Raw genomic sequence first — 15,912 nt, forward strand, 5'->3', positions numbered from 1 at the left:
GACACTCCTATTACGTCAGTTTCATTGATGACTATAGCAAATTCTCGTGGATTTATCTTCTTAAGCATAGATCCGAAGTGTTTCAAGTTTTTCAAAACTTTAAAGCTCTGGTTGAACGCAAGTTCGACAGCAAAATAATTGCTGTCCAATCAGACTGGGGAGGGGAGTACGAGAAGTTAAACTCCTTCTTCCAAACTCTTGGCATATCACACCACGTATCATGCCCTCATGCCCACCAAAAGAACGGCTCCGCCGAACGAAAACATCGTCACATAGTTGAAGTTGGTCTTGCTCTTCTTGCAGGAGCATCCATGCCTCTTAAATTCTGGGATGAGGCTTTTCTCACAGCCGTCCACCTCATAAACATTCTTCCTAGTCGTGTCATCCATAATGAAACACCCCTAGAAAGACTACTTCATGAAAAACCAAACTACCAATCTCTTCGTGTTTTTGGGTGTGCATGCTGGCCCAATCTTCGTCCCTACAACAAACGGAAACTCATGTTTCGTTCCACCAAATGTGTGTTCCTTGGCTATAGCTCTCAACACAAAGGTGTCAAGTGTCTCGAGGTCTCCACGGGTCGCGTCTATATCTCTAGGGATGTCGTATTCGATGAAACTCAGTTTCCCTTTGCTGATCTTCATCCCAACGCCGGTGCGCTTCTTCGCAAAGAAATTCTTCTTTTGCCCTCACATCTCACCGGTTGTGATCAAGGGGGGAACGATACTGATGATCACTTGTTGACTAATCCTGCTGATATGTTGCATGAGTCGTGTGGTGATGAAACAGGAACAGAATCAGGAAGAAATGGCGAAAAAATGAAGAAGAAAGAGCAAATTTTGGCCCTTATTTCATGTGTTCAGAAACAGGAGACAAGATCTCCTCGGGATCAGCGCGGCGTCAGGAAATCCGATCCTCCTCGGGATCGGTTGCAGCAGATGCGGGATTCCCCTCGGGATCCAGCGCACCTGGCGCGGCTGCGGCTGCAGGCGCACGCACCGCAGCGCCCGGCTCCACAGACGGCACGCGGTCGCCCGCAGCGCCCGGCTCCACAGACGGCACGCGGTCGCCTCCCGTTGGTCGTGACGCGGGCCCAGATGGCCCAGACGGTGCGCGCTACCGCGGCCAGCCGGTGTGCTACAAGCGGCGGGCTCCAGTTCGCTCCATCAATGCGGACCCTCATGCGGGCCCTGACGCGGCCCCCAACGTTGATTCACCATCATTGCATAATGATGGGCCGGTCCAGAGGCTGGGATCCTCTGTGGCCTCTCCAGGCGATGCAGTTCAGCCACAAACCGCAGAAAATCCCGCTGGGACAGCTCGCGCTGCTGCACCCAGGGGATCCTCCTCGGGATCGGCTCCGGCTGGAACTCCTGTACAGGAGACAGGATCTTCTATGGCTATGGATGAGGCTGTGGCGTCACCGCGACGCACACGACTGCAAAAAGGGGTAACGAAACCTGTGAACTATAAACACGTAGTTAAATATGGTATGATCTGTTCTACAGGAGAACCAGGTGAACCAAACACGGTTGAAGGAGCACTTGGTAATGAGAAATGGAAGAAAGCTATGAATGAAGAGTACATGGCATTGAAGAAAAATAAAACATGGCATCTGGTTCCTCCACAGCAAGGTAAAAACTTGATTGACTGCAAGTGGGTATTCAGGATTAAGAGAAAATCTAATGGAACCATTGATCGTTATAAAGCTAGACTTGTTGCGAAGGGTTTTAAACAAAGATACGGCATAGATTATGAGGACATGTTTAGTCCAGTTGTAAAAGCTGCTACCATTCGCCTTGTCCTGTCTATTGCTGTTTCTAGGGGCTGGAGTCTCAGACAGCTAGATGTGCAGAACGCGTTTCTCCGTGGTGTTCTGGAAGAGGAAGTGTACATGAAGCAACCTCCTGGGTTTGTAAGTAAGAATGCTCCATCCTATGTGTGCAAACTTGACAAAGCACTATATGGGTTAAAGCAAGCTCCAAGGGCATGGTATTCACGTCTCTGTCACAAGATGCAGGCACTTGGCTTTGTTCCTTCCAAGTCTGACACTTCATTGTTTATTTACAACAAGTCCAACACATGCATATTTGTCCTCATCTATGTTGATGATATTATTGTGACAAGCTCATCTGATGAAGCAATCACAGGGCTCTTGAAGGACTTGAGTGCAGATTTTGCCTTGAAGGATCTTGGAGACTTGCACTTCTTCCTTGTAATTGAGGTAAAGAGAAATAATGATGGACTTCATCTTTCTCAAGAGAAGTATGCAACTGATCTGGTAAAAAAGGCTGGTTTGAAAGACTGTAAGCCATCTCCTACTCCACTATCCAGTTCAGAAAAACTATCTCTCACAGAAGGGACACTCTTGAATCAAGAAGACAGCACAAGATACAGAAGTTTGATGGGAGCATTACAATATCTCACTCTTACTAGACCTGACATTTCCTTTGCAGTTAATAAAGTTTGTCAGTTTCTTCATGCACCCACCACTGTTCATCTAACTGCTGCAACACGCATAGTTAGATATGTCAAACATACTGTGAGCATTGGTCTAAACTTTAGCAAATCACCTTCAACACTTGTCAGTGCATTCTCTGATTCAGATTGGGCAGGATGCTTGGATGACAGGAGGTCAACTGATGGGTTTGTTGTATTTTTTGGACCTAACTTAATATCATGGTGTGCACGAAAGAAAGCTACTGTCTCTAGATCAAGTACAGAGGCCGAATACAAAGCATTAGCAAATGCTACAACAGAGATTATATGGGTTCAGTCTATGTTGAAAGAACTTGGTGTGAAAAACACACGAGCTCCATGTCTATGGTGTGACAATCTTGGTGCCACCTATCTCTCTGCAAATCCAGTCTTTCATGCTAGAACAAAACATATAGAAATTGATTTTCACTTTGTCAGGGAAAGGGTTGCTCAGAAGCAACTTGACATTCGTTTTGTGCACTCTAGAGATCAAGTTGCAGATGGATTCACCAAGGCATTGCCTGTATGGAGTTTTGAAGAATTCAAACGTAATCTCAACTTGACCAAGTTGTGATTAAGGGAGGGTGTTAAACACATAATTGTGTCACGTATTAGCAAGGTACAGGAGGTTGAGTATTGAACCAGGATAGCTAGGCTAGGCGCATGAGATATTCTGTTGTAACTACTAGCTAGCTTATCTCCTATCTTTCTTGTTTATCAAGTTGTATCTCAACCAACTCTTGTACGCGTATTCCAGGCTCGCACCCTGTCTATTTAACACGCAGCACGTCGCCCTAGATCGGGTAATACGTTTCCGCCAACGCACACTGGGCACCGGGGATGAAGGTCCGCGATGGGCAGCAGCCTCCCCGAGACCCCCTCAGCTCCATCTTGTACATGGCCGACGGCATCGTAGGACGAGAAGGCGGCGACATTGGCGTCGGGAGGGTGGATCTAGATTCTAGACGGAGAAGCAGGAGGAGCGAGGGGTCATTGGAGGAGAGTCAATCGCCTTCAAGGGAGGGAGGAGAAGGAAAGCGGGATATGAGGATTGGGAGGAAGGAGATGGGTTCCAGAATGAATCGGGAGCGGAGAATTGAGGATTGGGGTGTGGGGAGGGAGGAGGGCGGCAGATTTTAGACGAGAATGAAGATGAATTCCTCGCGCCCCACAGTTCTGCAATCATCCACTTTCTACCTGCGCAAAAAACAAAGCACTCATAAGACAAGCACAAGTATAGACAGCAATGAAAATGAAAGGTGTGGCAAATTAACTATGCTTAAGCTGTGTATAAGTATGTATACCTCGCATCCTTTCTGCCGCAACTCCTTCCGTGTGATGTCATCTTCAGGATTATAGGGCATAGAACTCAGCTTTAGGTGACCAAGGGACGGAAGGTGCAGCAACCCCACGGGGAGCTTCCTCATCTTCTTGCACGACTGAAGTATCAGGTGGGAGAGTTTTGGCATTGTCCCTTCCTCCATCCTCCACTCCTCAATGGAAAAATGATGAAGTTCTAACTCTTGCAGCTGAGGGAACCCTTGGGAAGAGCAGCACATTGTCTGGCCTTTGTACCCACCCAACTCCACCACCACCAGGCGGGCAAGTTTCTCCAGGATCGGCATCGGGTCTTGTTTTATGACACCGGCAAACAGAACAAGACGACGTACACTTTGTGGGAACTCAGCAGGCAGCTTATCGACCACATCAAATCGGTAGAGAAAAATATCAACCAGGTGAGGCATGTTTGCAAATATGTTGAGCACCTCCGCTGGTATATTGGAGTTCATCGACAAGGAGAATGTTGTTAGTTGATTCATCTGGCCCAACAAAATCATCATGTCATGACAGCAGAAATCAGCGCCAGCATTTGCAAGAGCCAACACAAAGCTCTGTAGCTCTTTGGGCTGCAGTCGCACACTCCTTGCAGGTGGTGGTGGAGAAAATTTTCTCACACTAGAAATGTAAACATGCCTTAGGGTAGGGATATCCCAGAGAGAGTTTGGTACTTGTGAGTCCAATGCCCTGTTCTTTAGTTCTATAGTCTGCAAGTAAAGTAGTTTTCCAATTGAAGAAGGGAGCGCCACACCTTCACAATATCTCAACCTAAGCAATCTTAGATGAATGCACCCACCAATTACACTGGATAAATCTTTTAGTGTTGAATTTTCAATGCAAAGAACTCTCAGGAATCTCAGCTTAGGAAGGGACACTGATGAGAGTTTAAAGCCAAGCAGACTTCGGACATTAGGCGTTGCAGGTAAAATCTGATCACTCAAAGTTTGAAAACTAAAACGGTAAGACACCAAGTTATCAGACGATGATGATACACCAGCTTGGCCTGCAAATTTTTTTAGAGTGCATTACATGTCAGAGAAAAAGCTAGCCGCATACAAGGACATATAGTAAATTTGAAAATGGAGTCAATTAATACGAAGAGACCAGGAGACGAAACCCGACCTGCAGTTTTGTCGATGGCATCAAGAAAACCATCTTGTCTTGCCTCTTCTATGCACCAGTCATGTAAGATATCGTGAATTCTTATACTCTCTATCCATCCATGTGCCCTACTTCTGTCAACAACTTGTACCAAGCTTCTCTGAGCCAACTCGGTTACATAATTCCGTGCTGTTTCTTCTAGTGTATGCTTTGGTGTATGTGGAATGAAGCTTTCTGCTATCCATAATTCAATAAGTTCTGACACTTCTATTATGTAATCCTCAGGGAAAGCAGCAAGATAGAGAAAACAAGATCTTAAATAATGATTTGGCAGGTCCTTGTAACTGCGAGCTAGTATTAGTCGCATCATTTGCCCATTTTTGGTTGATGGCCACCCCGACAGTATATCAGACCATGCTTGTTTATTTAAATTCTTTGATAGATAACCACCCAAAACTGCAAGTGCAAGTGGTAATCCATCACATTTCTTTGTAAGATCTCTCCCAAGGTCTTCAAACTCATCCACATTTCGTATTGCAGACCTTTTGTATGATGGTAAAGCTTTGCTACTGAAAAGTTCCCAGCTTTTCTCTTCATCTAACTTCTTCAAAGGATGAACATTGGTTGGCGTTGGAACATGATTTGCAACATCTTCCTTTCGTGTGGTTAACAGTACTCTACTACCATTAGTTGCATCTGGAAATGCTTTAACCTTTCTGTTTAATTGCTCCCATGTATCTGTTTTTCCCACACATCATCGAGAACTACTAAGTATCTCTTTTGCAACAGAAAATCATGGATCTTCTTTCCCACCTCATGCTCTTGCATTTGATCGTCTGGCCTATGTGTACTCCCAGTTATTTGTTTCATAATATCATTTAATAAATCAATGCCTTTAAACTTTTGAGATACAGTCACCCAACAAACTGCCTCAAAATGTCGTTTCGCTCCAGGCGAAGTGTAGACTTTTCTAGCAAGTGTTGTTTTCCCCGCACCACCCATAGCAACTATGGAGATGGCACTAAGACTCTTCTCTGTGTCAACTAACTTCCCCACTATTTCTTTGTATTCATTCTCGAAACCAATCATAACAACATCTTCAAAATTTTGGTGAATAGGACCATAATCTTGAGGCAACTCATCATCAATATCAACCTTTTCTATGCAAGTATGACCCAAATCATCAACTATTTTCAAACGGTTTGCATACTCAAATATCTCAGATATGTTCCTTCTTATACTTTCAAACAAGGGTTCTGCAAGTAAATTACTCCAGTTAGCTAGCATGTAGATGCTCTACCTGCTGGAAACCACTATTCATGATTCAGTTGATCAATTTTGACAGGAGGTGGTTTGACGTTATGCTGCTCTGTAATCCTGGGCAAGTTAATTGGTGGATATTTTCCCGCTGCAGGTTTGCTTCCTGCTTTATACAGTTTGTCTGGCAGAGAGTAAAATAAAATTGGAAAAGAGAAAGCAAAAAAAACATCACAGGAGCATTACAAGCGTTAGTGCTCACAATGAAAAGGAAAACTGGAAAAGAGAGTGACGAATACATTATTAACAACAATTCATGAACGCTAACGTGATTGCCAAACTACAATAATATGAATCACCAGAGAATAGTACAATTACAACGCTGTCTTGAAGCATCGGCCTAACCGATGCTACATATTCTTATTGTTACATTGGATTCAGGAAAACACATAGTGCATAGTACAGTACTTGATAAAAACGAGATACATAGATTCAGGTAGGACACCAATCGGTCCATCCAGCTTACAGGTAAATAGCTTGGGTAAATGCACTGGATCCTGAAACTGTAATTACAAGCAAACAATAGCTGTAGTAGTAAAATCAAACAAACAAAAAATGCAAGGATGGCAAGAGGTGTAGTGCTACCTGGCACCCTTTCTGTCGCAGCTCCTTCACTGTGCTGTCTTCTCCGGACATCAAGGGCATGTAATCCATCTTCAGACACTTGAGGGAGGGAAGGCGTAACAACCCCTCGGGGAGCCTACTCATCCGCTTGAAGTCATGAAGTTTCAGGTAGGAGAGCTTTGGCATTGTTCCGTCCTCCATGCTCCACTCAGTGAAATTTTTAGACATATGAAGTTCTAACTCTCGTAATTGAGGAAATCCCTGGGTAGAGCAGGACATTGTTCTGCCTTGATAACCCTCTAGCTTCAACACCACAAGACAAGGAAGCTTCTCCAGAATCGGCATCGGGTCTTCTTTAATGTAACCACAACTGCGGTGCCCAAGAAAATGAGGGAACCGACCAATGGTAAGATGAACTAGGTGAGGCATGTTCGCAAATATACACAACAAGTCCTTAGCTTCATAGGTAAAACAAAGGGATAAGGTTGTTAGTTTTGTCATTTGGCTCACAAACTTGACCATGTTATTATGAAGAATTTGAACGGCGAAGGTCTCAAGGTTGTTTTGGTGAACACTCCTCTTAGGTGGCGGAAACCCGTCATTAAGGTAAACATGCCGTAGGGTCGGGATACGCCAGAAGGATTTTGGCATGAGATTCTTGCTTGAGTGCCATGTGCTTGCCAAATCGATAGTTTGCAGATACAGGAGTTTTCTAATTGAAGAAGTGAGCGCGAAACCGGAACACCGTCTCAACCTGAGACATCTAAGGTTAATGCACCCATAGATTATTCTAGAGGCACCACTTAAGCTTGAATCTTCAATGTGAAGAACTCGTAGAAAACTCATCTTGGGTATTGATGAAAGTTGAAAGCCAATGAGAGTTCGTAGATCGAGTGTTGTCTGTAAAAACAGATCACCAGAGTTTTGGAGAGTGGAGCGATAGAATTTCTGGGTATTAGAAGATGATGCACTAACTTGGCCTGCACATTTTTGGGAGTGAATCCATATGTTAGCGAGAAGACACATGTCATGACATAACTAAGATATTGAAATGCAAAGTAGACTTATATAAATAGGTAAGATGGGAAGCTTGACCTGTAATTTCAGTATTGACATCAAGAAAACCATCTTGTCTTGCTTCTTCTATGCACCACTCACGTAAGATATCATGAAGTTGTATTCTCTCAATCCATCTGTGTCCCTTGCTTCTGTCAACAACTTGGACAAGACTTCTTTGAGCCAACTCGGTTACATACATGTGTGCTATTTGTTCTGGTTTATGGTTTGGTATATGGGGAATGAAGCCTTCTGCTATCCATAACTGAATAAGATCTGACACGATTATTACAAAATCCTCGGGAAAAGCAGCAAGATAGAGAAAACAAGATCTTAGATAATGACTTGACAGATCTTTGTAACTGCGAGCTAGTATGTCTCGCATCCTCTGTGTATCCTTGTTTGATGGCCAACCCAATAGTATATATGACCATGCTTGTGTATTTAGATTCTTTGACAGATGACCACCCAATACTGCAAGTGCAAGAGGCAATCCATCACATTTCTTGGCAAGCTTTCTTCCAAGTTTTTCAAACTCATCCACATCCTCCATAACAGACCTTCTATATGATGGTAGAGCTTTCCTACTAAAAAGTTCCCAACTCCTCTCTTCATCTAACTTTTTCAATGGATGAACATGGGTTGGCATCTGAACATGATTTGCAACATCTTCCTTCCGTGTAGTTAACAGTACTTTACTACCATTAGATGCATCTGGAAAGGCATTAACTGTTGTGTTCAACTGCTCCCATGTGTCAGTTTCCCAGACATCATCGAGAACTACCAGGTACCTTTTATGCAGGAGGAAGTCATGGATCTTCTTTCCCACCTGGTACTCATCCATTTCATCAATTTCTCTACAGCCTTCTTTGCCATATATTATTTGTTTCATAATATCCTTTAGTAACTTGATGCCCTTGAACGTTTGAGATACGGTCACCCAAGCAACCGTGTCAAAGTGGTCTTTGACTCTGGATGAAGTGTATACTTTTCTTGCGAGTGTGGTTTTCCCCGCTCCACCCATGGCAACTATAGACACAGCACTCAGCATCTTCTCACTGTCAACTAATTTGTCCACTATTTCATTGTGCTCATCCTGGAATCCAACCATGACAACATCATCTTCAGAATTGTGGTGCATATGACTGAAATCCTGTGGAAGCTCATCCACCACTACAACCGTGTCAGCCAAATCAATTTTCAAATTATCCGCACTTGCAAAAATCTCAGTGAGCTTTCTCCTTACACACTGAATTTCAACACCAATCTTACGAATGGTGGCCAAGTCACTCGGCAGGCGAGCATACCTTGAGATAGCACCCATGAATCCCCTCTTGAGCCTGTTTCTCTTCTCCATGTAATCTGCAGCTTCGATGACATTCTGAGCCTCATATGCCACATCTCTGATCTGGCTCACCAAGACAGCAACTCTTGCATTTCCTGACCTCCATTTGCTGTCAGCGTCTTTGAGGTAGGCCTGCAACCTCACCAGCTCAGCTCTCAAGAGCCCCACTTCAAGGGTGACTGCACACAAGAACGTGGTCTCCTGGATTGCAAGATTGCTCAAGTTTCCAAGCACCACAGTAACAGCAGCCTCGGCCATTGATTGCTAGCTCCTTTAGAGACGGAAATATATGTGTGCTTGGTCAGAGACAGCAGCCTCTTGTGCAGTCACTCCACTTGGCTACCACTAGCTAACTAGCTAGCATGGCGGGCAGAGATGTACCTGAGGGGAGCGAGAGGCGAGAGCACGCGCGAGAGGTGAGCATGCATGGATGAGTTTGCGCTGAGGGCACAAAGTAGAGACTGGGCGACTCACCGGCACCAGCCGGCAGCAGGAGGGTCTTCTCCTTCAGCTCGATTGCCGCCACCTTGCTCAGATCTCCTTGAGTAGGAGAAATTTTCTTCTCTTGTGTGAGTGTGACTCGAATTAAGCCACCTTTAGTGTAAGGACGATGCCATCGACCAGCTGAGGGGAGAGAGCGCAAGAAGTGATGAACATTTGCGCCGGGGAGAGAGGAGCAAGAAAGGATGATAGAGGGTTACTCACCGTCACCGGCCGGAGCCTGGAGGGTCTTCGATCTGCTTCAGCTGGATCCCCGCGTCTCGGGTCGTCGTCGAGCGGTGGCCGGAGCTTGTAGAGTAGCTAGCTAACTGGGTGGGCGAGTGTGTATGCTAGGTATCGTCTGATTGAGGAGCTTGGCACGCCTCTACCTGCTACAGCTGCGTGGTTTCAATTGTTTTTGCACCATCCACGTGACATGCATCGAATACTGGTTGATTCCCTCTTGCTTGTTTCTAGCGCACGTCTTACAGAGAATACTATGATACTTTGTTCTCCAGATCTACAATGGAGGTTTTTGTAAGTGCAAATGGGTGCATCTTTCTATGAGCCGAGCTGCATGCGCTGCGTAGGTGCCGACAATGGGTCGCTGATCACCGACCGAGGTCGTGTTGGCGCGTGAGCTCAACAACGTTGGGCTCCTTAATTTATTTTGCAAATTGCATTGCATTGCCGCACCCGAGGGTGGACAGGACAAAGTATCATCAACCGGCACCTGCAGCGGCACCGTGTGGGAGCTACCCTCGGACCCGGAGTCACGCGCCGGCGACCACTTCTTGGCGTTTGGACTTTAAATGCTCGACCCATCTCACCGGCCCGAGGTGTGATGGTGTGCGGCGACTGGTGGATATGTGGGAGAGGATGAGGATTATGCCGACAGGGTTTGTGGAGGAGGACACATTTAAAAAAATTCAGGTCCTATAGACATTTTTTGAATACATGGGAGAGGATGAGGATTATGCCGACAGGGTTTGTGGAGAGGATGAGGATTATGCCGACTTCAAATGCTTGATTAAAAAAATTCAAATAAATGACCACCATTTTTTGAACATTTAACATTTTTAAAATATCTGATTAACATGTTTAAAATACAAGACTAACATTTTTTGAATACATGGTCAACATTTGTTATATACACATTTAACATTGTTCAAAACCAAGGTTAATAATTTATTTAATAAATAAAATATTTACATTTTTTAAATCATGGTCAATATTTTACATATACACATTTAACATTTTTCAAATGGATTAACATTTCTAAATACTTCTTTAATGTTTTATTCAAATGCTTGATTAATATTTTTTAAATACATGATCAACTTTTTCGCACATACATTTAATATTTTTTGTATACATTTTCCGTATAGATGGTCAACATTTTTTCTATACACATTTAAAAAAATCTGAATGCATGATTAACATTTTTTTGAACATTATGTAAATTATATTTTTTTAATATATATGATTAGAAAATCTGGTTGTGTAAACAAAAGTCGAAAATAAAATCGAAATCAAAAACAAAAAGAAAACTGAAAAAAAGAGGCTGTGGCTTCCCTCGCACTGGCTGACCTATTCGCGTCCTTGAGGCAAAACCTGGCTCTGTCTCGCATGACACGAGACCTAGCCACGCCCTTCCGGAGGGACCTCCTATTCCGTGCTGAAGCGCCGCGGAATGTAACTGACACACACTGCAGCATCTGTGGGCTGGCACACAAACGCGCAGCGGAAAAAAATACCCCAAAAGTTGAACCCCCCATGAGGAATCGGACTCACGCCGTCATGCTTTATTGTAGTAAGTCTAACCACTAGACAAACTAAGTGCTAGTGACTCTGTAAAAGGCAGATCTTTTAAGAACAATATTGCACATTACACTGTATCGTTTATATTTTTGAATTATTAGGAAAACAATTTTTTAAAAAAGAAACATGTGAATCAAATTTGAGAGTTCAAGAAAACATGCAAGAAAAGTCGGCATATTCAAAAAAGTTCACCAAATTGCAAAAAAGTTCACGTATTAAAAAAGGTTCAAATATTTTGAAGAAAGATCACTAATTTGAAAAAGGTTAATCGATTTCAAAATTTTTGAATTTTAGAAAACGTTCATTGATTAGAAAAAAATATCAATTTTGACAAAAAGTTTATCAACTTTTAAAAGAATTTCACAATCTGGCAAAAGTTCATCGATTTTGAAAATAGTTCATTCATTTTTCAAAAAGTTCATCAGATTGAAAAACGTTCATTGATTCAGGAAAAGCCTCACCAAAATTGAATAAGTTCACCGATATTGATAAAAAGTTCTTCATTTTTGATAAAAACTTCATTGATTTTGAATACAGATATTATTTTTTTAAAGTTCATCGAATTGAAAATAAGTTCATCGAATCTGTCAAAAGTTCACCAAAATTTGAAAAAGTTCTCCGATTTTGATAAAAAGTTCATCCATTTTGAGGAAAGCTCATCGGATTTAGCAAAAAGTTCAGCGAATTTGGAAAAGTTCATCGAATTTGAAAAATAGGCATCAAAAGTTTATAAAAGGTCATCAATTTGGAAAAATCATCAAATTTAAAAAAAATGTGCAATTTTGGATTAAAATAAAAAAGTAAAAAGGGAACAGTGATGAAAGAGTAGAAATAGAAAAAACCAAAACAAAAAGTTGGTTCAGAAAAAATCGAAAAAACTGACGAGAGAAAGCATAAATGCAAGAAAAAAAATACATTATCACAATGTGTGTGTTGTCCCGGTTTGTTAGTGCGAGCAACAAATAAGCTGGGGGTCGCGAGTTTCAGTCTCTCCCACGCAGCATATTTTGCATATTAAAACAAAAAAACGGGAATGTGCCGAGCCCAACGAGGTGCGCGCCCGATTGCCAAATGATCTAGATCGAGCGCCTGAAGCACCAAATAAGATTTGCCCCTTCTAGATGCCCCAGCCTCGTGGTCTCGCGAGTGACTCAATCAAGTTGGGCCTGCTAGCCCCACCAAAACCAACCAACACCCAGCGAAGATACACAACAAATTATCGAAATCACTAAATGAGACCGTACAAAGATCACTCCCACCCTTATAGGTTGAGACTTTCCGTAGATCTGTTTATTCAAAAAGTTTTATCTCTAAAATCGTGTGTCAAAATCTTAAACCATTTTCATCATTGGATTTCTCGCGTCGAGATCTTTAAAAATAGATCCCATGTTGATAGGTTTTGAGAAACTTTTTTCACAAAAAAACCGAACAAAAAAACCGGACTCGAACCGGGAGCACGTTTTTTTCCTTTCTGGAAGCCGTTACCGAGAGGCACGGCCGTGCCTCTAACAGAAGCAAATCCGTACCTCTCGCGAAAAAAAACCGTGCCTCTCACGGAACAAAAAAAACAGGTTTTTTTCCGTTTCTGAAGACACGGTCGTGCCTTTCGCGGAGGCAAAACCGTGCCTCTCATAAAAACGAAGAAGAGAAAACGCGTTTTTATTTTTGTTTCCGAGAGGCACGGAAGGAAGCAAAACCGTGCCTCTCATGAAAAAAATTATGTTTTTTTCTTCATTTCCAGGATGCACGGCCGTGCCTCTCGTGGTAGCAAATTCGTGCCTCTCACAGAAGAAGAAAACAGAGAAAACACGTTTTATTTCCACCCCCAAGTGATCGTTGGGAGGCTCCGAAGGAGCGCTCGCCAACTAGTTGCCCTCACAAATCATGCTCCCGTCCCCTCTGGAAAAAAAAACAGTCACGCTACCGTTGCTAAAAAAGAGGAAATCCCTTTCCCATCGTCTTCTCCCCTTTTACTCATGGCGTCTCCCGCCGCCGGCGATACCGACGACACTAAGGAGTCGTATTGGCTCGGGTCCTTCGCTGAACCAGAGACCATACATGACGCCCCTGTCCTCCTCTTCTGCCTTAATTTATCTTCCTGCCGATAGGTTTTAATGGTGCCACGGTGGTGGTGTAAGCAGGCGGAGACCTCCGGCCGCCCCCACCTCGCTGACACGTTCGATCTTCGCATGCTGCCGGCCATCAGTTATATTACTGTTACCGCACCTCCTTCCCTCTTTCTTCACCAAACAATGTACTAATCTGCTCCTCGGAACAATAACCGTAGAAAACTTTGTTCTAGTGGTTTGCTGCTAGAATGCTTAAAATCAGTCAGTGCTGGGGTTGGTTATCTCAGTATATCCACCGTGAATTATTACCAGTATCCTGCTGGTTACTAGCCGGACAAGAAGATTTTTTATTCCTTTTGTTACTCTTTTTCGTTGAAGTGCAATGATCATACGTCTATAATGTATTGTACGGCCCAGCATAGGTCATATTGTTCTAACTTTTGAGGTAGTTGATGGTTATTCACAGTTATCACCTTAACACCAAAGAACAGTTCAACACAATGCTTCATTTCTGTCTTGGCGCATCCTGATTCGATACTAAAAGTATATTGATTCTTTCCCAATAAACAAAGACTTTTTTCTGCAAATATTGCGTATTTGACTCGATCCACAAATCGACCTTCCTTCATATGATTTGAGTTCTAGTATCGATAAGAACTCAAGTTCTTATTGTTACCAATTCGTTATATATGGATGATGGATGAGATTCCATGGATAGAGTACCAATTCATTAGACTTATGTTATGTTCCTGGAAAACAGTTAGTAGAATTATATTCTAAATAAAAGAAAGAGGCTTTTCATAAGAAAACATGGATGAATACTTGCTGTTTTCTAGATTTTTTTATCGGATTTCTATTTTCAGAAATGGGGTTTACAAATTTTTTCATGACTCAGCGGTTCAACTCAATCCATCTTTTCTTTCCTTTATTCCTTCCGATACTAATTTTTTTTGAAAAGGATAAAATTTGGCTCTGCTTGCTCTCCGGTAAGGCAGACAGGATGACCACCACTGGAGCTGGTGCCGGCATGGTAACCGCCAACCAGCTGCTGGAGCTGTCAGTGCTCGTGAACATAGCCTCCCCCCAATACGATACCGGTGGGGAGGTGTGGGAAAACGAGCCGTGGCCCTGCCCGCCCGCTCCTTGCCCTCACCCACTCTACCCCTGCACCCTGGTGGAAGGGGCTTCCACATCTTCCGAGTGAAAAACCGGGGGATTCATTTCGTCTGCATCCATCCTATGGCATAGGAGATAACAAACAACATACAAAAATTACGTTCTCATCTCTAACGGTACTTAATTATTTTGCAGGACCAGACACCCCCCACTCAAAATCATATCATCGCTCCTGGAAGTGCATGGGCCATTCGGTCTCACCTGCAACCTTGTAACTAACATTGGCCACTTGGGAAATACTATCTTAGCAGTCGTTACCCATTGTACACTTGAATGGCAAGAAGGTGACACGACCTGCCTTGCTAGACGTGCGCCGTCGAGGGATCTTGATGCGGATGTTATCATTAGTAGTAGTAGTATTAGTGATTCTGAGGTGTTCAGGCAGTGTAGTAGCAGCAGTAGCAGTAGTGATTATGAGATGTACAGGTAATGTAGCAAAGATCCCCAACTGTCCAAAGTAACAAGAAAAGAAAAACGAGTGAGGGATCTTCCTACTAGTAGTCTAGTGCAAATGCGCGAAATCGTCGTTGAGCATAGATCACTGATGCGGCTGCTGCTGGTGTGATTTTTCGCTTTAATTTTTGTAGTCTACATTTCGCGCTTTGCTTGGTGCTTGTGTTGCTAAAAGTTGTGTTGGAGGGAAGTAACCAAGTTCTCTAAACATGAAAGAAATCATCTTTGCACACAATCCGTTTAGGATTTGCCCATTTTAATTTCATCAATTTTATTCCTGATACGCAGTGTTTGTATACATGATGGAATAACGAATCTGACACTTGGGCACGGCTGCACTGATATATATGTCTTGTGGTGCCAAGGAGAGTTAATTAATTAGAGCTTTCACTTTCAGAACCAACTGATAGGAAGCACGAACCGTCGATTTTGTTCGTGAGAAAGCGCGCAAAGACTCCCACACCTACCGCACGCATATACATTACAGGACTTAATTAGTCGCGCACCAAGTGAGTGGTCACCCCCATATATTGACGAACAACGGAACAATCAAGGGCTCTACAAGCTTATCCATCTTATTATCGTATCGGTTGTTATTGTCCGCCTGTACTTTTTGTCGTTTCTTTACTTTGTTTCGCTCCTTTTGCGAGCTGTAAGACCTTTTTAATGTTACCTTCTGGATTATTAATAAAAGGGCCGCATGCATCATCATAA

The 15,912-nt window shown here is 43.2% G+C and overlaps 2 protein-coding genes across 2 annotated transcripts; both read right to left on the reverse strand.

Moving 5' to 3' along the window:
• Positions 1–3,660: 3,660 nt before the first annotated feature.
• LOC125519597 (probable disease resistance RPP8-like protein 2) lies at positions 3,661–6,204 on the reverse strand. The gene is given in 5 exon segments (XM_048684346.1): positions 3,661–3,675; positions 3,783–4,298; positions 4,620–4,690; positions 4,939–5,662; positions 5,665–6,204. Coding segments are annotated over 5 exon segments (1,866 nt in total).
• A 321-nt stretch (positions 6,205–6,525) lies between these two features.
• Positions 6,526–10,053, reverse strand: LOC125525572 (probable disease resistance protein At1g58602). The gene is made up of 4 exons (XM_048690576.1): positions 9,905–10,053; positions 9,674–9,823; positions 7,894–9,580; positions 6,526–7,778 (listed from the first exon to the last, which is right to left on the reverse strand). Exons 3-4 carry the CDS (start codon positions 9,455–9,457, stop codon positions 6,775–6,777), a joined length of 2,568 nt encoding a protein of 855 aa, XP_048546533.1. The 5' UTR covers positions 9,458–9,580; positions 9,674–9,823; positions 9,905–10,053; the 3' UTR covers positions 6,526–6,774.
• Positions 10,054–15,912: the final 5,859 nt, after the last annotated feature.

This window comes from Triticum urartu, chromosome 7 (genome assembly GCF_003073215.2).
Source record: "Triticum urartu cultivar G1812 chromosome 7, Tu2.1, whole genome shotgun sequence".
NCBI classification, from domain to species: domain Eukaryota; kingdom Viridiplantae; phylum Streptophyta; class Magnoliopsida; order Poales; family Poaceae; genus Triticum; species Triticum urartu.

Coding starts and splice junctions, on each gene's coding strand:
- LOC125525572 (XM_048690576.1), bottom strand. CDS start 9,457: ATGGCCGAGGCTGCTGTTACTGTGGTGCTTGGAAACTTGAGCAATCTT. Junction 7,779..7,893: donor TGTCAATACTGAAATTACAG/GTCAAGCTTCCC, acceptor AAAAATGTGCAG/GCCAAGTTAGTGCATCATCT.